General features: G+C 41.0%; 2 protein-coding genes across 5 annotated transcripts; both read left to right on the forward strand.

The window, feature by feature from the left end:
* The first annotated feature begins 413 nt into the window (after positions 1 to 413).
* On the forward strand, positions 414 to 18,863 carry ano5a (anoctamin 5a). Of its 4 annotated transcripts, XM_041038016.1 has the most exons (23): positions 414 to 650; positions 3,765 to 3,832; positions 4,404 to 4,541; positions 4,840 to 4,881; positions 8,882 to 8,989; positions 10,234 to 10,302; positions 10,568 to 10,852; positions 11,019 to 11,138; positions 11,292 to 11,407; positions 11,524 to 11,658; positions 11,755 to 11,860; positions 12,010 to 12,070; positions 12,430 to 12,581; positions 12,945 to 13,025; positions 13,405 to 13,479; positions 14,012 to 14,240; positions 14,422 to 14,600; positions 14,728 to 14,825; positions 14,961 to 15,091; positions 15,388 to 15,593; positions 15,695 to 15,894; positions 16,383 to 16,488; positions 16,730 to 18,863. In XM_041038016.1, the coding sequence occupies exons 1-23, from the start codon at positions 581 to 583 to the stop codon at positions 16,964 to 16,966; spliced, it is 3,012 nt and encodes a 1,003-aa protein (XP_040893950.1). In that variant the 5' UTR covers positions 414 to 580; the 3' UTR covers positions 16,967 to 18,863. The 4 variants fall into 4 exon arrangements, with proteins under 4 accessions (XP_040893950.1, XP_040893951.1, XP_040893952.1 ...); XM_041038017.1 differs by lacking the exon at positions 13,405 to 13,479; XM_041038018.1 differs by lacking the exon at positions 12,945 to 13,025 and having other exon boundaries at positions 415 to 650.
* A 158-nt stretch (positions 18,864 to 19,021) lies between these two features.
* Positions 19,022 to 20,477, forward strand: LOC121181979 (P2Y purinoceptor 3-like). Its single transcript, XM_041038227.1, has 2 exons — positions 19,022 to 19,087; positions 19,416 to 20,477. The coding sequence occupies exons 1-2, from the start codon at positions 19,022 to 19,024 to the stop codon at positions 20,475 to 20,477; spliced, it is 1,128 nt and encodes a 375-aa protein (XP_040894161.1).
* The last annotated feature ends 69 nt before the right edge of the window (positions 20,478 to 20,546 follow it).

Genomic DNA, 20,546 nt, shown 5'->3' on the forward strand with positions numbered 1-20,546 from the left:
TTAGAACCGTTAACCTGGTGGTGACCATGGCAACAACATTCTTCACAACGATGTTCCGGTGAAAACGAAAGTTTGTCTTAAACTAGACGCTAATTTAAAAATAGACGACCATTAGACACCACCTAGAGACATTTTGTTGTATTTTCTGTCTTGGTGATTAGAGTACTCAAGTGAAAATTCCCAGTCCCAGTTGTCTAAATTTAATGAACTCCGTGGAGGAAGGTTTGCCTCCAAGTTGTCCGTTAGCTAACACTAGCTTCTCTATGCCACCATCACCAAATGTAGACATTTGGGCACAATATCTGTTCGCCTCCAGGTTTATACACTATTGGTCTGCGGTGTGGAGCCACTCCCCTCATGAACCTCCCTCTGGGCTAAAGCGATGCAGCAGTCACCGGTCGGTGGGGGAAGCAGGCCAGGCTGGCGAGGATCCCGGTGAGCGAGCAGAGGCGTCTCTCAGAAGGGCGACTGTGACGGAGCACGGTTCTCAGTTCATGCGGGGGAGAAATTGTCTGGCTCGGGATTTCACGGTGTTAGATGAGGACCAGTAGGCACGGCTTGGCTACACGAGAGACTCAACATGCACCGGATAACGGAAAAAGCGAGAGGGGACAATCTGATTGAGATGAGCCCCACAGAATCTTTCAACGGTGAGTAGCTAATGCCGGAGCCAGGCTCAAACTGCGGATCCGTTTAAAATGTTGCCATGAAGTTAATGTGTTGGGCTTCATTAGTGTACACACATGGGCCTACTGGGATTTACTGGTATTCCTCAGTCTGAGAAGACTTTTAAAAACAGGCCAGTAGTTTTCGAGGAATATTAAACAAATGTGGCACTAAATCTACAACCATTAAAATAACACTGTTCTTTAGGAATATTATGTACACATAGCTTACTGAACTTTCTAACAACCATAACAACATGCCATAAACATAACATTTCTCAAATGACAACTGAGGTAAGCAGGACATTTAAAATTAGATTTATGTCACTGTTGTGTGATGCCTTTTCTGTGCCAGTAACGATAACTTGTACCACCTTCACCCCTACATGTTGATTTTAAAAGCAATTTAGGTGACCACTGTTCAACTATTTTAAAGGTTCCACCCTGCACATTTCCGCTTTAACTCCACAACCAGGTCATAGTCTGGGCTTTCTTTTCATGGAAACAGTAGTGACTTATAGCCACCCAGCCTCTGACAGCTGGCCTGCTTACTGGAAACACTCTTACAGCCACTTTCCACCAGTACAAACCCCACATTCCTCTCTGCTCCTAACTTATCTTGAGTTTTAAACAATCGCTTAGACAAAAGCTTGTATTTTTAGCCATTTATAGTGTTGCTGAATGGACAATAAATCACCCTCCTCAGTAGTCCTTTTCAGTATGAATCGACAGGAATGTGTAGTGTTTCATCCACAGCATAGATAGAATCATATTAATGCAGACTAGCTGAGATTGAAGTGTGAGTGATCACTGCAGGATCATGAACTATAGTTACTGTTACCTTGGTGTTGTGTGTTTATGCTGTGTTAAGATAACAGTAGAAGCAGTGTTTTCCACACATCATACTCACAGCTCCTCAACAGTCAATCACACTAATACCCCAAATTGCATGATTTTGATTTGATTTTTAATATAAAAGTACATAGATTGCAAAATGGTGACTGCTGGTGGAAAACAACCTCTTTCTAGCTTCCATGCACCATCAAAACTGAAAAAGCAAATTTCTGTTGTATGAGTAAAATTTATTCAATTCAGTATCAGCAAACATACATTTTCAGGCTTTAAATACAGTATACAATCAAAGTCATTCAGTTAAAATAAACAAAAAACATAATCTGAGACTAAAGTCAAAACTTGTGGACCTCTGAAGGTCTCACACTCTGCTTACAGAGTATTTGAATACAGATTGAAACAACATTGAACTTACTCTAGGTACAGATTACCAAGCTATTCATGCTAGTGGTTTGACCACACAGATACAGATCCATTAAATGGGTACATGTATGTGTGCACCTGAAACTTGCACTTCTAAACCTGAGACATGACCCACTCCCTTGTCACAGGAAATCGGACAAACCCACCCACTGTGTTTATACACAAAATGTTCCAGATAAGCTTACTGAATTTCCTGTTACACTCACGCCAAGTGGCAGACACTAAAAGAAATGATCAGGGCAAAATTCAATTCAGCTATACAGACAATAATGAGTAGTAGTAGATTGGAGATCATTTCTCTGTTACTGTAATAAACCACCTGTATTTGTTGTCGCTGTTTTGGGATTCAGGGGGATTTTCCTTTTATTATCAGGGTAGCTGAGATGTAAAATAATGTTCTGTGTGTAAATAACAGATATACATGAGGTTTGCTCACTTGAGTCTTTTAGTCTGTTGGGATGCTGTGGTAATAAAAACCCACAGAGGCAGCCTTGTGGCATTTCCACTGTGATCAGCTGCTCTCTCTTGAACAAAGCCTTAACTGTGGAGGCTACTAAGTTAGGTGGGAAAAGACTCTTGACGTAGCTGAGTGGCTAATACTGAGTGCTCCAATATTGTGTCCAACTGTGCAGAAATATGCTCAACTGTTTGAGAGGCCTTCTCATATGTTGTGAAAGAAATATATTCTGGAAAAAAAAGAACATTCCGAAACAAAATCAGCATCAGGACTGCTTTTTGAAAGGGTGGCTACATGTTTCAGTTTTAAGTCCAAAACTGCTGTAAATTGTACTGAATAGAAGTGAATGTCAAGGAGTCAACAGTCTCCTCTAAAATTCCACAGTGCCATTAGCCAGAAGATGTTGGTAACAATAAGCATACTATAAAAAGTTTGATTTTCATATTTTAAATACAGTTGCATTTAGTTGTTATATTAAGACATCATCAAGAGCTTGATAAATGAAATAAAAAACATGGGTTTAGTCTAACAAAATAAGAAGCAAAGGTCTGCAGTGGGAAAAGTTGTATCAAAGGTTGTACTGTGTTCCAGTTCTGGATTAGAGCTTTTATAATAAATATAATTCATTTTAGTTTTGAACCAGAAAGTTATACTTTGTTGACTTGGTGTGTAATAATGTCGAGACAAAAAAGATTTACATATTACAAAGTTTGAAATCTTGCTGAGTCCAGACTAAATATAACCTTAGACAGACCATCAATTAAGACTGTTGCATTTCTATTTAAAAACAGACACGCAGGCTAAAACCAGCCTTTGCTTTATGTTTTTTAGTGATGATGGTGCCAGCAGCATTTGATTGCCTTATTTTTCCATCTGCTCTGCCATTTGTTTATGTAAATCTTTTTCTCTGAATCTGCTCGAGAAGGTTGTAACTGTATTTGACAGGCAATGAAGGGTAGGCAAAAGTAGAACTTTAGAACCATGTTTCATCACATGAGCAGCTTTTACTTTCTAACACATGTAGGGGGTTTACCAGAGTTCTGAGTCACATTTCATGTAATCATTCCTGTAGTGGTAGCACGGCAACATGGCTGTGTGTATTCTGTCACAGTTATCCTGTTAAGTCATGCTGTCTGGCCTTCTGGGAGCACCATCACAAAATGCTGTACAAATATAGATCACAACATTGGCTGTCAGTCAGTGCTCCTCTTTTAACTCAGGCAGCTGTTCATATGCCTGAAACTTAACTTTGCTGCCACCAGCTTGCCAGTTTGAGATTCACTATGCTACTTGTTATTCTTATTTTACAGTGATTACACTGGCAATTCTATATTTTATTTTGTGTTCCTCATGTTACTGTCTTACAGATGATCTAAATGGCTACCATCAAAATGCCTCGTCCAGCACAGGATCCTTCCAGCAGGGACAATCAGCGGTAAAGAGCAAACCACATGTTTACATTCACTCAACACCTTCATAGAGACATTTCTGTAAAGCAGCCTCTTTCACCTCAATGATGGATAGCCTGGGATAGAGTTTAATAACATCCCATGCCTCAGAATAGCCTGCACATTATTATATGATTTGAATATATTCCAGGTATTTATATATGTGAAGACATGTTCTTCTTATATGTTAATTTTTAGCTTTCCAAGACAGATTCTCAAAAGATTGCTGTTTAGCAGCATTGTAACTTCACTCCCAACTTGCCTCCTGTAAGCAAGGCGGAAGGAAGTTAATTGTGTACGAGGAAAATGCTTTATTTAAACTCTCTTTGGAGTTTGGCAGTCACATGCATTTTCTTATTGTAACCCCACCCACTAAAGCAAGGTGGTTTAGCTGGTGGATCTTAGTAGAGCCCACAACTAAAAGTCTCAGTTTTGAGATTACTTTACATTTTTTCATTCCAGTTAATGGTTTACAACCTGTAAATGTCACGAGGGAGTCAGATATCCAGAGACCCTAATGCTCCTTTTTGTTCTCCCCCTGCCACACTGTACTTGAAGTCTCCTTTAACACCTGATGTGTGTGTAGAGACCTGTGAGTCTCTCAACACCAGCCTAGCCTCCCTGGCCCCCTCTGACCACAGCGACAGTCCGCAGTTTGAGGCTCAAACCTTAGAGCGAATCAGTGCTTTGACTGGGGTAAGGCATCAGTCAAGGACACAGATGCATGCTGCTGTGTCAGTGTCTGTGTGTTTGTGTCTCATATAATCTCTGAGCTCAGACCTGTAACTTGAGCAAGGCCTGATTGTGACCATGCCTAACTTATAACATTTACTGTTAAATGTTCCTGATTTGTAAGGATGTGTAAATGTTATAAGTCTCTGACAATTTGATCCACTTTGATCACATCTGTAAGGTTGCTGCTACAGTCTTAGCTGTATGTTGAATTTGTTGTCTTGTTAGGCTTTCCCTCACTGTCCACTCGGTTCCTCCACAGTTCTGGAGAAAGCGGGCTCTATTCCTGAAGTTTCGTTCCAGGGTATGGCATGGTAAAACAGACTTGTGATGTGATGCAACTTTAAGCTTATGTCTGCCTGCCTGCCAGCCTTAATTTCCTTTTTGAAGAATGTCTGCTAAGTGTTGAGTTTCTCCAGCAGTATTACATATTTAGAAAGAGAAGCTTGGACATTAGAGTTGAAATCAATACACATATCTTGGTGGAGAGCTGATAGTAGCTTCTTGAGAGCATGTTGTTTTCTGCAGAGAGTAATGGAAACATCCAGGCTTGAGCTGTATGTTGATGCATCATGAGAGTTCATTAAAAATGGAAAAGGCCTTTTCACTTGCTTTGTTCTCACCTGTGATAATCATTTGCTTCACTGAAGAGAAAGCAACAGCCAGGTGGTGGTACATCGTAATTAGAACATTCTCACTTGCACACACGTAGACTTGCTCTGTATACCATTTTAGTAATTTGCCTTGCTGTTGTGTGTGTGTGTGTGTACACACAGTATACAGTCTATACTGTAATCATGACCCTCCCCTGCGCTCATGACAGGACTGAACTTTGCTGTGGCTAACCACATGCTGTACTGTGTGCTTTTTTCTTTGATTACTCTAAAATGTGGTCTTGCTTAAACTGTGTGCAACCGATTTTAATAAAAAGTGCATCCATTACCCTGTTCAGCAGTGGCTAATCTCTAAGGGGAGAAAAACCTGCAATCAGCTTTTCTAGTAATCTGGCTTCCTCCAACTAAAGGCTTTTCTTTAGCTGACTGGGAGATCAACATCAAGGAGTTTTGAACAGGAGACAGTTGACACCTATAAATTGTCTCTGTGATCAAGAATAGAAACAAAAGCTGACTTAGAGCCTTCCTCCTTAAAGACGTGGAACTATGGGTCTCTTTTTCATTACAGATCACAAACTTTGAACTACATGTAACCTTTTTTATGTGTATTTTTAGAGAGTGTTTCTGAAACAGATATGATTTTCTGCAAATCTTGAGATAGGAGTGTCCAGTCGTCCTTTTTAGCTCTGGAGAAAAGAACAAAATCTGTCTGTGTTTAGAACAAATTTGAGGATTGCAATGCAGTAAAGACATGTTGGAGCGATACAGCCACTACCATTTACTTAGAGAAAAAAAAGAATGTTTTTTCATTTACTGAAACAATATATTTCAAACACTGAGGAGAGTTTTATGCAAGCTTGCTGTTAGACTTTCTAGCGCTAACATCAGAGTGCTTTGGAGACTTGAGGATTCTTAAGCATAGAAACTAAAACTAGACAAGAGAGATATTCTCAGAAGAAAGCACATTACAGTATTATATTATCAGACAGTTTAGCAGCAACTTATTATTCCTCAAAAAGGAAAGTAATATTTTATAGAACTCCCTTCCTGAAAACCTACTGATGTTGATGATACCATGTTTTACATTTACCCTCCTTAATTAAGATAAAAGATGTACATATGTCTATACACCCAGTAGTTAGGGGTTAGTTGGTAAATGTATAGAACTCTGAGGCATCTACCGGCTTTATTTAGCACAGACATGTCCCAGCAGATGCACTGATTCCATATGGCTGATCTGTAATTACAGCAAATTAGAGAGTTTCTGTAGTGACGTCCCAGTTAAAGAAAGCACTCAACCTGCCATGGTCAGCATGGTCCAATCTAAACTGGGAAGTAATGCAGACCAGTTATTAGAACATATGGATAATTTGGGCTAACAAAACCATAAAAAATGTTGGACACGTGGACACAAATGGTTCTACAATTTCTTATAGCAGGAACCAGGGTGGTAGATTCAGTTAAACTGCTTCTGTTGTAGAGAATGTGTGCCGTGTGTCTGAGACAGTTTATTTCCCTATAAAAAGTATCCACCCTCTTGGATGTTTTCCCCTTTTATTGCTTTTATAAATGGACAATATATATTATTTGTCCATATTTGTTTGTTTAATAATAATTTGTTTTTTTATAAGAATTTACAAAAAACAATGTCAAAGTGAAAACAGATTTCGGCAAAGTAATGTCAATTAATTAAAAATATATCATGTAAAATAAGTGATTGCATAAGTATTCAACCCCCTTAAAGTGACTGACCTAATTCAACAAAGGTCCAGCTAGTTGGTGCAAGCTGTCTCACAATTAGTGAAATGGAAATCACCTGAGTTCAGTGAATGTGTCTCAAGTGATTGTAGTATAAAGACACCTGTGTCTGGAAGGTTCAGGTCCTACACGGTGAATGTTCCGGTGTAGCTAAGTTGAAGCCCAGACCTCAATCCTATAGAGAATTTGTGGCTAGTCTTGAAAAGGATTGCTCAGGCCTGATCCCCGTGCAACCTGACTGAGCTTGAGCAGTTCTGCAAAGAAGAATGGAGAAAGATTACAGTGTGCAGACGTATGATCTGATTGAGCCCTGTCCCCACAGACTCTGTGCTGTGATTGCAAATCACTGACTTGAAGGGGGTGAATATTTATGCAGTCACTTATTTTACATTTTACATTATATATTTTTAGTTAATTGACATTTTGTTGAAATCTGTTTTTACTTTGACAATGAATAGTTTTTTTTTTTTGTAAATTCTTGTCAAAAAAGCCAAAGTATGTTGACCATCATTCCATTTATAAAGGCAATAAAATGGGAAAACATCCAAGGGGGTGAATACTTTTTATAGGCTCTGTACATGCATTTTCCATTGGTAGTGTCACATTTGCACTTTGTACACCATTGTGGTAAAGCCTCCAGACTGTTTAATTGATTAGTTTCCAACAGTCAAGTCAGATAGAGGAGATTATTCACCAGTCATTATTTTTCTGTAGTTTGTCCTCATCAGTCTTATCAGAGCAGATTTTTACACGTGGTCTTTTGGTTTTTGCAGCTGGGGTTTTACTGGTGATCTGAAATATTAGACAACCTGTTTCAGGAACTGTTGTTTTCACTATGCTGATGGTCAGTGTTGTACATTACAGTGATGTCATCTCCCCCTCTCTGATGCTGTCCTCTTATTACATTAGCTAACTGTGCAGTAGCAGCAGCTATGCTACCACCATGCTGATGTCATCTCTAGGAGTCTCTTCCCTTTTGCTCCTGTACTCCCCCCTCCACTCACCCCCTCACTCGCTTCTGAATGTATGAGCAAGCGATGTCTTGTCTTGGGAGGTGAGTGGGCTGGCTGGATTTCCTCTGACTGGGGCATCAGTGGAGTGAGAGAAAGAGAAGCAGTGCTTTCAGGGCTGGGCTGTGCTCCCTGGAGAAAGGCAGTTCTGCACAGGCAGTCGGCCTTTCCGTTGATGCATCATAACCATTAAGGGAATGGGCTATGGAGGTAAATTGCTCTTCCTTTCCTCCCTACCCCCAGAGCGCTGGACTTATAGACAGAGCAAACTCTGTCAGAGCTACAGTACAGTAGCCATAGATGTGGCTGTATGGATGTTGTAGTTTTTGCTGTGCTAAATGTCTTGAGTTCTCTGAACTGTCAGCAGTCCTTTGAACGTAGCCACTGTAGTGATGTGTTGTGATGACAGTCGCACATGGGAAATGGCTATTTTTAGCTTTCTGAACAGCTGAAGCAGCAGATAGTCCTTTCCTCCCTTAAAGCATTCCTGTGCAATTCATTTGTCCTCAGCCCTGTAGCTGCTCAAGAGACAGCCGCATTAGCATTAGCTGCTACACATGCTTGGAATTTCTTTAGCTACCAGCACGAGTGTTCTCAGCCACTATGGATCCCAGGATTTACAGAAAAGCGTAGGCAAATAAAGTACAAACATAAAACATCTTAGCCATAGCAGATGTTCCACCGTTGAGCACACTATTTGTGTTTGGAGTGAAAACTTGTTAATCACTATTTTATGTAGTTTTTTAACAAACAGTTGAATGTGATATGGTGTGGAGGCCATGTTCTTGGGTTTTTGCTCTTAGCCACTGACACATTGTCTGTTTCTCTGTTCTGCTGTGGTGAATGCATCCAATGTCTTTTGAGCTGATACTGTACCAGTGTATATTTTTAATGTTGTGACCTCTGTTCTATCTCGTTACAGATTGACAAACAACAATACAGTAAAGACTCTGTGTTCTTCCGTGATGGAGTGCGCAGGGTTGATTTTGTCCTGTCTTATGTTGATGATAAAGATGGTGAGAGAAAACAGGTAAGAAACATCTTCTAGGTTCTGTAAATACTGTAAAGTTAAATATTGCTAGTTCACAAACTGCAAGAACATGTTTGTTGTAACTGATGTTTTGTCTCTTGATGTATGTTTTCCAGAAGGATAGTGAATATTATTCATCGTGGCCAGAAATAAATATCTTGAAAAAAGAGGGCAAAAGAGGAGCTAGTATCATTTTCACTTCTTGATTTAAACAGTAAGAAGTAGTTAGGGTAGGGTTCACAGTGTGGGTCAGCGGCATACCTTAAATACCACAACACTGATACAGCAAGATAAATTGTTGTTCTTAGTTTGTAATCCTCTCAAGAAGTCTTCTGTGAAGGTCACTTCCATGGGGAAATATATTCACAACCCTATTTTCTTTAGTGAATCAACTTGCAGCATTTCCGTATTGTCTTTGTCACATGTTTTGTTGTGACTAGTCTCTTTATCAGGTGTGGAGTGCTGAAAGACTTTTAGTGTTTAATAATAAGCTGTTAGCCTTCACATCTGGATGTTACCAGTCCTTGGGTATGAGGGAGTTAGTCACAGCCGTCTGACATATTGCCCACAGCCTCGTCAGTGAGTCAACACTCTGACCTCCGGCCTGGTTGCACATTTTTTCCGCTGGATGAGGAAGGCCAAATAGGAGACCACTTCCTGTGTATTGTCCTTTGGCTTTTAAAATGTTACAATAAATTTCAGCTCTAACAAGGAGGCTTTCAATTCTTTTTGTTTTTATAATATAATGATATGGACAATTTCTTTCTGTTTGTATTTCATTAAACCTAATTCCACTGCCACAGTAACTTTCACTACCTGTTTACACTGCCACATTTTCAACTATTAAATCTACTAAGCTAACTGACACAAAGTTATATTTATATAGCACCAGACATGCACTCTTCACAGTATTCATTTCATCTCACATTAACTTTTTAAGGTTTTCTCATTTGTCAGCAAGTTTCAAAATATTTATTTTGTATGTTTGACTTGAGACTAATATTTTCCGTTTTTCTACTGTCATTTCAGTTGTGTCAGTAGTTTATATTAGTACAGTTTATTTCTGTATTGTGCATATTATGTGTGTATGTCTCATAAAATACATATGTTACTCAGTGTTCTGTGTAATGTTTGTGTGTATTTAATTGATTATACAACAAATTTCACAGTCATTATTGTACAAAGGCAGAATTAAATTGAAACTGAACCAATAAATATATGTTTATACTGTCTTTTTCCGAAAGGAGAGGAGGAAGGTGTATGAAGCCAATTTAGAGAAAGTTGGCCTGGAGCTGGAGACGGAAGATAAATTGGTAAGAGCCCCTGGATTTTGATTTTGATTGTGTCTAATCATGTAAAAAGGGAATGCAGTGGCCTATAGAGACATACAGTATGTATATATCATACCAAGTATCTGTGTTCTTCACTTTGCTGCACTCTATTTATTCATTAAACTATGAATTTTACATAAACCTGTAAAAATACTTTTTTTTTTTGCTAAATTAGTTTTTTAGTTTATGAATCAGAGGCCCAATATTCATTTTATTGTGACATTTCTTTAACTGTCATTATCATCAGGAGTCAGAAGATGGAAAGACTTATTTTGTGAAGATCCATGCTCCGTGGGAAGTGTTGGCCACCTATGCCGACGTACTGAAGATCAAAGTTCCATTTAAGGTCAACGACATCCCAGACAACAGAGAGATGCCCATGAACTGGCTGTCCACCCCGTTTCGTTTGCCAGAGCACGTCATGCAACCCGAGCCAGACTATTTCACAGCTCCTTTCAACAAGAGCAAGTCTGACTTCTTCCTTATCGACGACAAAGAGACATTCTTCCCCCCTTCCACTCGCAACAGGATAGTAAGGATGCTTTGACCATGGCTTTCTTATCTTGTGACCTTGAAACTATGCTATGTCCCTTAACATTCCAGACGAATTTGCTACAAACATCACAGTACCCTGTGGTTCTTTTCTACAATTTTCAATCCTCTGAACTACAAGACTTTGTTATTCTCTCTCTGTCCAGGTCTACTATATCCTTTCTCGATGCTCATACTTCAAGGATGAATGTGGTGATAAAGACAAGAAGGGCATCAAGAGGTTACTCAACAATGGCACCTACACTGCTGCCTTCCCCCTGCATGACGTGAGCCTCTTTTGGTGAACTTTTGGCACTTGTTAATAATAATAAAAATAGAAATAGACATGGTGTCTTCAATGGAATGTGATTTCCAACAGTAACGTCCTGTTGAAGACAGTGACGAGTGTCATAGTGAACTGTGTTCTTCTGTGTATGCAGTCTAGATACTGGACAAGGTCGAGGGATGCAAACAGCGAAAGTGAGAGATACAATCTCTACAAATACTGGGCCAGATTCCTCTGTTTCTTCAAGGAGCAGCCCCTCAACCTTATAAGGCAAGACCTGAAAACTAAATTGTCACATCTGATGTTTAGTTACTCAATATTAGTCTGGTAGCAGAAGAATTTACAAGAAGAATTTTGTGTTTTTGTTTTTTTTCCCCCTTCAACAGGAAGTATTATGGGGAGAAGATAGGTATTTATTTTGCGTGGCTGGGTTTCTATACTGAGATGCTGTTGTTTGCTGCAGTAGTAGGGACAATTTGTTTCATCTACGGATTCCTCACCTATGACGACAACCAGTGGAGGTGAGTTTTACCAAGATTACTTGCCCGTTTTATCATTGTATTATTTTTATGATTCCATTATGCCTTTTATTGAAAACAACCCTTGTTTCCCAACAGTAAAGAAATATGTAGCGAGGAAATTGGAGGCAACATTGTCATGTGCCCACTGTGTGACAAGAAATGTAGCTACTGGAAGCTCAACACAACATGCAACTCCTCATGGGTGAGACATCCTAACTTTGTGACTGAGTTGTTTTTGTACATGATTCATGCTCTACCCACATATGTGACATTTAAAGGATGGTTAGAACTAAATGTCAACAAATCAGTTTTTCATTATCTCGCTGTTTCTCGAACATGCTCTTCTTTCAGCAATCACACCTGTTTGACAATGTGGGAACAGTGTTTTTTGCCATATTCATGGGAATTTGGGGTGAGTGAAAATGTCTGCTCTTTGCACTTTGTATTTTCTAACCCAGTGCACCACCTAGTGGTAGCTTGTGTACTCTTAGTAGTCACTTAATCACTGTTGCTCACTGTGTTCAAAGAACAAGTTCATCCAATCACAAAAGAGAAACGTTCTCTCACTTCTCACGTTTTGGTTTTGGTTTCCTTTGCTAAGGTTTTGAAATCTGACACTTCTGCCACATCACCTATGTAATAGAGTTGAAGGGGGTCAACGCACTGAAAAATTACATTTGAAAAACATCTTAACAGAGATTAAGTAAAACTAATAAAATAAGTTTATTTTGCCATCATACACCTGGTTTGACGGCTTAAATTCCTCTTCAGTGACGCTGTTCCTGGAGTTCTGGAAGAGGCGGCAGGCCCGACTCGAGTATGAGTGGGATCTGGTCGACTTTGAGGAGGAGCAACAGCAGCTGCAGCTCCGGCCAGAGTATGAGACCAAATGCAAAAATCGCAAGCTGAACCGCATCACTCAGGTGTTTGTGTGCTCATGAAATACTAATATAATGTATGCTACTGTTCAAATGTACAGCTCTATGTCTGTGTAGTTTCCACAAGGCTTTACCAGACAGATATACTGTATGTTAGGACTTGGAATGATTACAGACTACAGTATCTATCTATGTTTATTGGATGCAGGTTTCACACACTCAGTTGCAGTCATTCATTAGGCCAGTTCCTGTACTAAAAAACAGAGCTTGAATGAAGACTCTTGATTAAGAACAATACGACCCAGTTAAATTGCTAGTGAATAGGTAGTGATAGTGGCAGACACAGACTTGAAATGAATAGAAACAGGGTGCTGTAATTTTCTGTTACCACATTCCACCCGTCTTCAGGAAACTGAGTGGGTTCTTGACAGGACTGCTACAGATCTAATGGGGAAATTGTTACTGTGCTGGGCCACCGTGATCCTCTGGGTAAGGGTGGTGCTTAATGTGGAATGCCAGTGTTCGTGAGGCAGAGGTTTTGGTGTGGTGCAGTTTGTGTGGATAACAGACATTTCTGGAAAGACTCAGAGGCACGAGTTTCCTTCTCTATGGCATTCCTGTGTGTCTGTATCAGTGTCTTGAAAGAGGTTTCTGTAAAAGCATGGCTTCACCAGGAGACTGCTAGATGAAAGAATTGGACTAAGGCTGAAACGCCTACACACGAAGAACTTTGATTGGACAACCTAGCTCTGTCTTTTATCTGAAGCTAGTGGTAATTAAAGGAACCTGGCCTTTTAGAGCTGTCTTTTCAGGATATAACACATGGTTACTGACTCTAGTGTCCATGCTTTGCTTGCTTATGATGTAGGAAATGGAGCCATACTTACCAGTAACAAGCAAGTGTGCACGCTTATGTCTATCTGGAGCCACCGTCCTGTTCTGGGTGAGCATAGTATCTTTGGTACATTGGTGCATTTGTCTTTCCCATCATACTGTTAATCATCATCATCATAATAAACAGTGACCGGGGCCAGTATGTGTAAAACTCTTAAGAAATGGAACTGTTAAATAATGTGGGGACTGAGACCAAGTCAAGATTAAGACACTTAGAAATGGTTATGTATGGTATTTACCCTAAATTCTAACAGTGTTGGCAAAATTATGCCACACAGTTGTGACCCATTTAAGGCCAAAGTTTTACATATACCGGCCCAGAATTTATAACTGTTGTGTCTTCTTGTTTGTAAGAACCTGTAGCATGTGAGTGAGCTAATGGGTATCTGTCTTTTCATAAGGCATGCGTGCACACTTCAAGCCTGACAGTTACTTTTAACATTTTTGTTGGCCATACTTCACCTTGTTTATGCTTATAGTTATATGTGTTTTGGTGTGATGTTCTCACTGTACTTTAGTCTTGTGACTTACTGTGCCATGTAGTTGTCTTTCATGTTGCCATTCTTGTCTCTGTCCTGAAGATCTCATTGATCATTGCCTGCATCATTGGGGTAATAGCGTACCGCCTGGCGGTATACGCGGCCTTTGCCAGCATCATGAAGGACAGTCCCACCAGCCAGCTACATGTGGTTGGCCCCTACATCACGCCACAGCTGGCCACCTCTGTAACTGCCTCCTGCATCAACTTTGTCATCATCATGATCCTCAACCTCATGTATGAGAGAGTGGCTGTTTGGATCACTGATTTGGGTGAGGGCCAGAATGACAGAACGTATACAAAACAATTATGTTTTTGTGGCTTTTTGTATCCACACATCTGTACGTATCATCATAGTCCTTGAAACTGTGAAAATGTTCTGTGTTCTGTTTTGGTTTATGTTTTTAAAATCTGTTTATGTTTTTTTTGTTTTTTTGTTTTTTTACCTTTCAGAAATTCCAAAGACCCACCTGGAGTATGAGAACAAACTGACAGTGAAGATGTTCCTCTTCCAGTTTGTCAACTACTACTCCTCCTGCTTCTATGTGGCTTTCTTCAAGGGCAAATTTGTTGGCTATCCTGGAAATTATGCTTACATGTTTGGCCCATGGAGCAAACTGAGGAATGAAGAGGTACCAGATTTAACTACATTACATTGTAGATAAGATAAGATTAGCATGGCTCACTCGACTTACCTGAATTCGAGTTAATGTTTATTATTTTCCCATCCCTCTTTATTCCCAACTTGCCTACATCCAGTGTGACCCTGGTGGCTGTCTGATTGAGTTGACCACCCAGCTGGTGATTGTGATGACTGGTAAACAGGTGTGGGGCAACATCCAAGAGGCTTTGGTCCCGTGAGTACTCCAACTGAACATGTCGTAGTCGTCTCTTTACAGCCATTGTTACCAGTTCAATACAGCTGTGTTGTGGCTGTCAGAGTGTGTGGTAAGTTGCCTCATAGGTCTCTATCATCCCCCTGTGTCCTTCAGGTGGCTGATGAACTGGTGGGGTAGCAGGAAGGCCCGAAACCACCCAGAGAGCCTGTACAGCCGCTGGGAGCAGGACCACGACCTGCAGGGCTTTGGACAGCTGGGCCTTTTCTACGAGTACCTGGAAATGGGTAAACATCCATCACACAGTCAATCCATTACACACAGGGAGAGATTTAGAAGACACGCTTAAAACTTAGGCTGCAATCAAGACAATCCGAGTCCAAATCTCTACAAAGACCAGGTTGAGTTGGATTTTAGTCAGTACAAGGCCTAGAGCTAAACCTGTCCTTCTGAGCTAAACCAAGACAAAATCATCTCAAGACAGTGGATGGATAGATAGATAGATAGATGCAGTGTCCTCTGAGATCCTACAGATGGTGCTGTTTTCATCGTACCATCTCTCACTAATCTCTCTGCTTTCCAGTGATCCAGTTTGGTTTCATCACACTTTTTGTGGCATCCTTCCCCCTGGCACCCCTGCTGGCACTTATCAACAACATCATTGAGGTTAGAGTGGATGCCTGGAAGCTCACCACTCAGTTCAGACGTCCTGTGGCATCCAAGGCCCACAGCATTGGAGCCTGGGAGGAAATCCTCAGTGGGATTGCCGTCCTCTCTGTTGTCACAAATGTGAGTGTTGGACTACGTTTTTTCTGCTTGTCTGCTCATAAAATTATCTACCCAGTTTTACCTGTTGCTTTCCTTACACCAGTTCTGTCCCTGCTTTCTAGGCATTCATTGTGGCCTTCACCTCTGATATGATCCCTCGACTAGTGTATATGTATGCCTACCAGCCAGAGGGTGAGATGAATATGAAAGGCTACATAAACAACAGCCTGTCTGTGTTTAATATCTCTGAGTTCCAACTCCCCAACCGCCCTGAGGAAGGGGAGAACCCCTCTTGGTTCAATAGCTCCATCACTACCTGCAGGTGTGTGTGTATGGGTTTTTAAACTAAAAACCACAGCTAACAAATTTTACCACCATAATTTATCAAGACTGTAAGAATTTATAATAATGAATGGGCCCTTTCGGAGTGCTAAATATATTATGTTAGTTGGTTATTTTTATGAATGCGTTAAAATAAAATCAGCATTTTAATGGAGCTGGTTTAGGGATGCTAATTTTAACTATTTTATAGCTTTGCACAGATACTGTATTTAAAACCAAAGTAATGGTAAATTAAGGTGTTCAGTAAATATGGTAGACAAAAAAACCTTCCTTTGAAATGTAGTGGATCAGAAATAAAAGGTAACTAGATATTATTTTGTAGTCACAATCATAGTACCAGAGTAAATCTTATTTATTTCATTTTCTTTTGCTCAGTTGATGGGAAAATGACATTGAACCTTGAATACTTAATCAAATTAGTGTATAACTCTGCAGGAAATTTACAGCTCTGCTGTTCTTTCTTTGTAGGTATCGTGATTACCGCTACCCCCCTGGCCATGAGAAACAGTACTCCCACACTATGCAGTTCTGGCATATTTTGGCTGCCAAGCTGGCTTTCATCATTATCATGGAGGTAAAACCAGGCCCCAGTGCTTCCCCCCAGCTCGTACTCTCCGCAGACCTCAGATTCTTACCACGGGCTGTAGTTGACTGTTACATTAAAAGTCCTCCCTCAGTCCGTCCTCCCTCAAATGTTTTTGATATATGAAGTGTACAAAATCCTGACTCCATGCAGAGTTTCTTCTGTAGCTCTTAGTTTTGCTGGCTCTAGTTTAAAGTAAATATTTAACCTGTTGTGCTCTGTTCCTCCACAGCATGTTGTGTTCATGGTCAAGTTCTTTGTAGCCTGGATGATCCCAGATGTTCCCTCTGACGTGAGGGCTCGAGTAAAGAGAGAGCGCTACCTGGTTCAGGAGTATCTCCATAACTACGAAGTGGAGAAGCTGAAGATCCAACTCAGCCAAAACGGTCAGAGTCACAGTGACTGTACCTGCACACCCATGATCTATCCGTCTTTATCTAAACACGAGGTGCTGTCAGAGTGTCTCTAGCCCAGCGAGCTGCTGGTCAATCAGCTGGACATGATGGGGTGAGATGGTGATGTAGATTGCCCTGCTTGTGTATTATGATACTGATCATCACTTTGCTGTAGTGCCTGTGTTGTTTGTGCAATACACACACAGACAACTTTTATTAAAGAGCTAGAGGTTTCTCTAATTCACAGCCATCCTTCTACTAATCTGCTGATAGTGGATGTGCACACAGGTGAAAGACCAAGTCCATGCTTGCTGAAACTTGCATCACTTGAATTTAAATATATCCCATATTTATGGCTTTTCACTCTCTATGTTGTAATTATAGTGCTGAGGATAATCAAAATTTGCCGTGAGCAAAGAAAGAGGAAATCTTATACACTGTCTAAATCAGACAACTTAGTCTGATTTTAATGCAAGACTATTTATTTAAGTGCCACTATGAGTAACCAAAGACTGGATGCCTTAATATATCACAGACTTCTCACTGATGCGATCTGCCAGTAGAATGTCAATATTATTTAGAATCTGAGAGCCTGCTTATTCTGGGGGTTTGAATATTATTTTTGTTTCTATGTACAGCAATATGAAGGGTTCCAGTGTCACATACTGTATGTTTATGTTCAGCTTGGGATTTTTTTTGTTTGTTTGTTCTTTACTGCAACAAATGTGAGCATTTTTTTTATTGGACAGCACTGAGGTCATGGCACAGATGTAACACACTTTTCCCAAATTATCTTCATCACTCCACTGGCTGTTAAGAGGCCTGTTGACATTTCTGCTATGATCTCATAACAGCCCAACAGTTGCTCCAGGACAAAACCTGACATTTGAAGTAGGTTTTAACGAAGAGAAACCTTTGCTGCTGTTACAGCTGTGAGTAAGGGCAAATTTTGTCCTGCTATGGCCAGTTGTTGAGCAGCCACAGCAGCAGCTGGTGCATGTTGACTGTTGACAGTGAGTCCTGTTCCTGGAGATGGGAAGCGAAAAGCCCTGAGAGAGTGAAGAGATCCCTTTTTAATGTGCCTCTGTTTACCAACACATTGGAGCTAATGAAAGCCTGCCCCCATCCACTCAACCATGTTTGCTCCATTACACAAAGCACATCAACCATCGCCTAGTTCTTGTGCCTTTGTGCTTCTGGTTTCCTCAGCTGTGTCTGCGTAGAGAAGGAAAGATACACATTCTTTTTTTTTTTAAATTTTGCACAAAGCACTTAATGAAACCTGACTACCAAGACATAAACATGTCAATCTATTTGTTGTCTGACACTTTTCATAATCAGTGTTTTGAAGCAGCGGTGTGTGATAGTCTTTGTTCATTTAAATAGAGCAAGTTGTACTGTAGTAAGACGGAGTTCCCTGTTCTGAATTTGAGGTTTATATTGAGCTTAATGCCAACAAAGAGAAAGATGTAGCTTTTTGCTTTGAAATTATATGAAGGATATTTTACATTTATTAGGCTGCATACACAGAAATATGTGAGAAGTATTGAAGTATTTTAGTTTTATGTAAAGTTGCTGACTGGTTCTGCTTCAAACTCAGGCAACTAAATCTTATATTTGTTTGAGATGCATGTAGGGGTGACCACTTTAGCTGAGAACAATGTTGTATTGTTCTATCATACCCCGTGCTTAGCTAAATTAATACCTGTTGATGCCTTAATATATCAAATATTTTTTTCAGTTTTATTTCTTTGTACATCCCCTTTAAATTCTTGTATATCTTCTTTTGCTATGCTTTAGCAATGTTTTATTTTATACTGTTACCATACGTGAAAAAGGTGAACCTGTTTACTGTATGCTTAAGTTTCATGTTTTCATTTATTTTGTTCTGTAATTTTTGTAATTGTCCTATATCCAAATGTGTAATGTAACAAAGACAATTCTCAAAAATAAAGTACCAGTTCAAATTGAGTATAGCTGTTGGACGCGTTTGGATACTGTAGACCCTCGGCTCTTTTGCTGAGGACATGAAAGTTGCTGTTCACATAACAGATGGCCTGAGAGAACACTGATAACTATTCAGTGTTTGTTCACACTGGTGGGTGTGTTTTACACCAAAATATGTTGGCATGGTTGTTTCGCTTGGCACTGTGCTGAGCCACTGTAACAAAGACATGGGCAACACTCAGGTTCAGGTAGGTTGGAAAGGTTCGCTGTGATTTTAAATCTTTTATCTGTCAGGCAAAGACTAATGGAGCAACAAAAATAGTTTCTAGCAGTACTGTAAGGCAAAAATATGGTTTACAAGCTTAGGAAGATCTTCTATGAAAGAACCAGGCTACATATCACTGTTTTTAATGTTTTATGTACCAAAGCCCAATCAATTAGTTTACAGATAAATTACATTTTAGATGAAGAAAATTGTAATTTATAGCATCAGGCAGGAAAAAGGCTACAAACTATCTTTGAATAGCACTGCATGTCAAAGCTCCAAGCTGAACCTCTGTGCCCGTGACCACCCAGCCTCCAGAGGAAGCCTACTGCGACCTGGGCACACCTCGTGGTTTACCGGTGATCCAGCTCTATGTGATGCCGTCCTTCTTCCTGGCGGTGCTGATCCTCGGGCTTCCCCTCAACCTGCTCTCCCTCTGGGTTTTCTTCCACCGCCTGAGGCGTTGGACCCGCAGCACAGTGTTCCTCTTCAACCTGACCTTGGCTGACACCTCCTGGCTGCTGGCCCTGCCTTTCCTAATCCACTACCATCTGGACCAGCTGTACTGGAAACTGGGGTTGCCGCTCTGCTCGGCTGTTAGGATGCTCTACCACAACTACTTCTACCTCAGCATCTTTTTCGTCGCCTGCATTAGTGTGGACCGATACCTGGCCATCGTGCACCCGCTGCGCTCTCTGGTGCTGCTGGGCCGAAGGAAGACCTGCCTGCTGTGTGTGGCGGTTTGGGTGGCCTCTCTGGTCCTCAGCATACCTGTTGCCAGTATGAGTCTAATTCAGACTTGCCCTGGGAGCAACCGCACGGTCTGTACCCTGTACATACTGCTGAGTGAGACCGGGGGGAGCCTCCCCTATTCCCTCTTTTGCTCCATCATCGGTTTTCTCTTCCCACTGCTCTCCGTCTGTTACTGCGGCCTGCGCAGTGTCAGGGAGCTGCGCCGCCCGCCTTGCCGGCCCGACCCGAGCAACAAGAAGCGGCGGCTGGGGCGGGTGCTGAGCGCAGCGCTGGTTCTTTTCGCCCTCTTTTATCTGCCCTACCACCTGAGCCGCAACGCATCCATCGTGATGCGGGCAGTCTACCCTGACAACCCTGCCGCATGGCGGCCCGCAGACCTGGCCTTCACCCTGGAGATGTGCTTCTGCAGCCTCATCACCTGCGTTAACCCCCTGTTCAGCTGCTTCATAGGCCGCCAGTTCAGGCAAGAGTTTCACGGCGCAGTTGTTGTCATCTTTTCCCAGTGTCCAGGCATGCAGGAGGCCTCTCTGATATCTAAGCGGACCCGGATGACGGTGAGGAAAAGGCAAGGGATGACCGCTGTCACACCTGTGTGCGCACTGCCTGCACCTGGATCCTAATGAGCTGTGGAAATGTAAATTAACAATGTTCTTTGTCTGCTTGTGTACCATGACACCGTATAGAAAACC

The sequence above is a fragment of the Toxotes jaculatrix genome, chromosome 5, assembly GCF_017976425.1.
Source record: "Toxotes jaculatrix isolate fToxJac2 chromosome 5, fToxJac2.pri, whole genome shotgun sequence".
Lineage (NCBI taxonomy): Eukaryota > Metazoa > Chordata > Actinopteri > Toxotidae > Toxotes > Toxotes jaculatrix.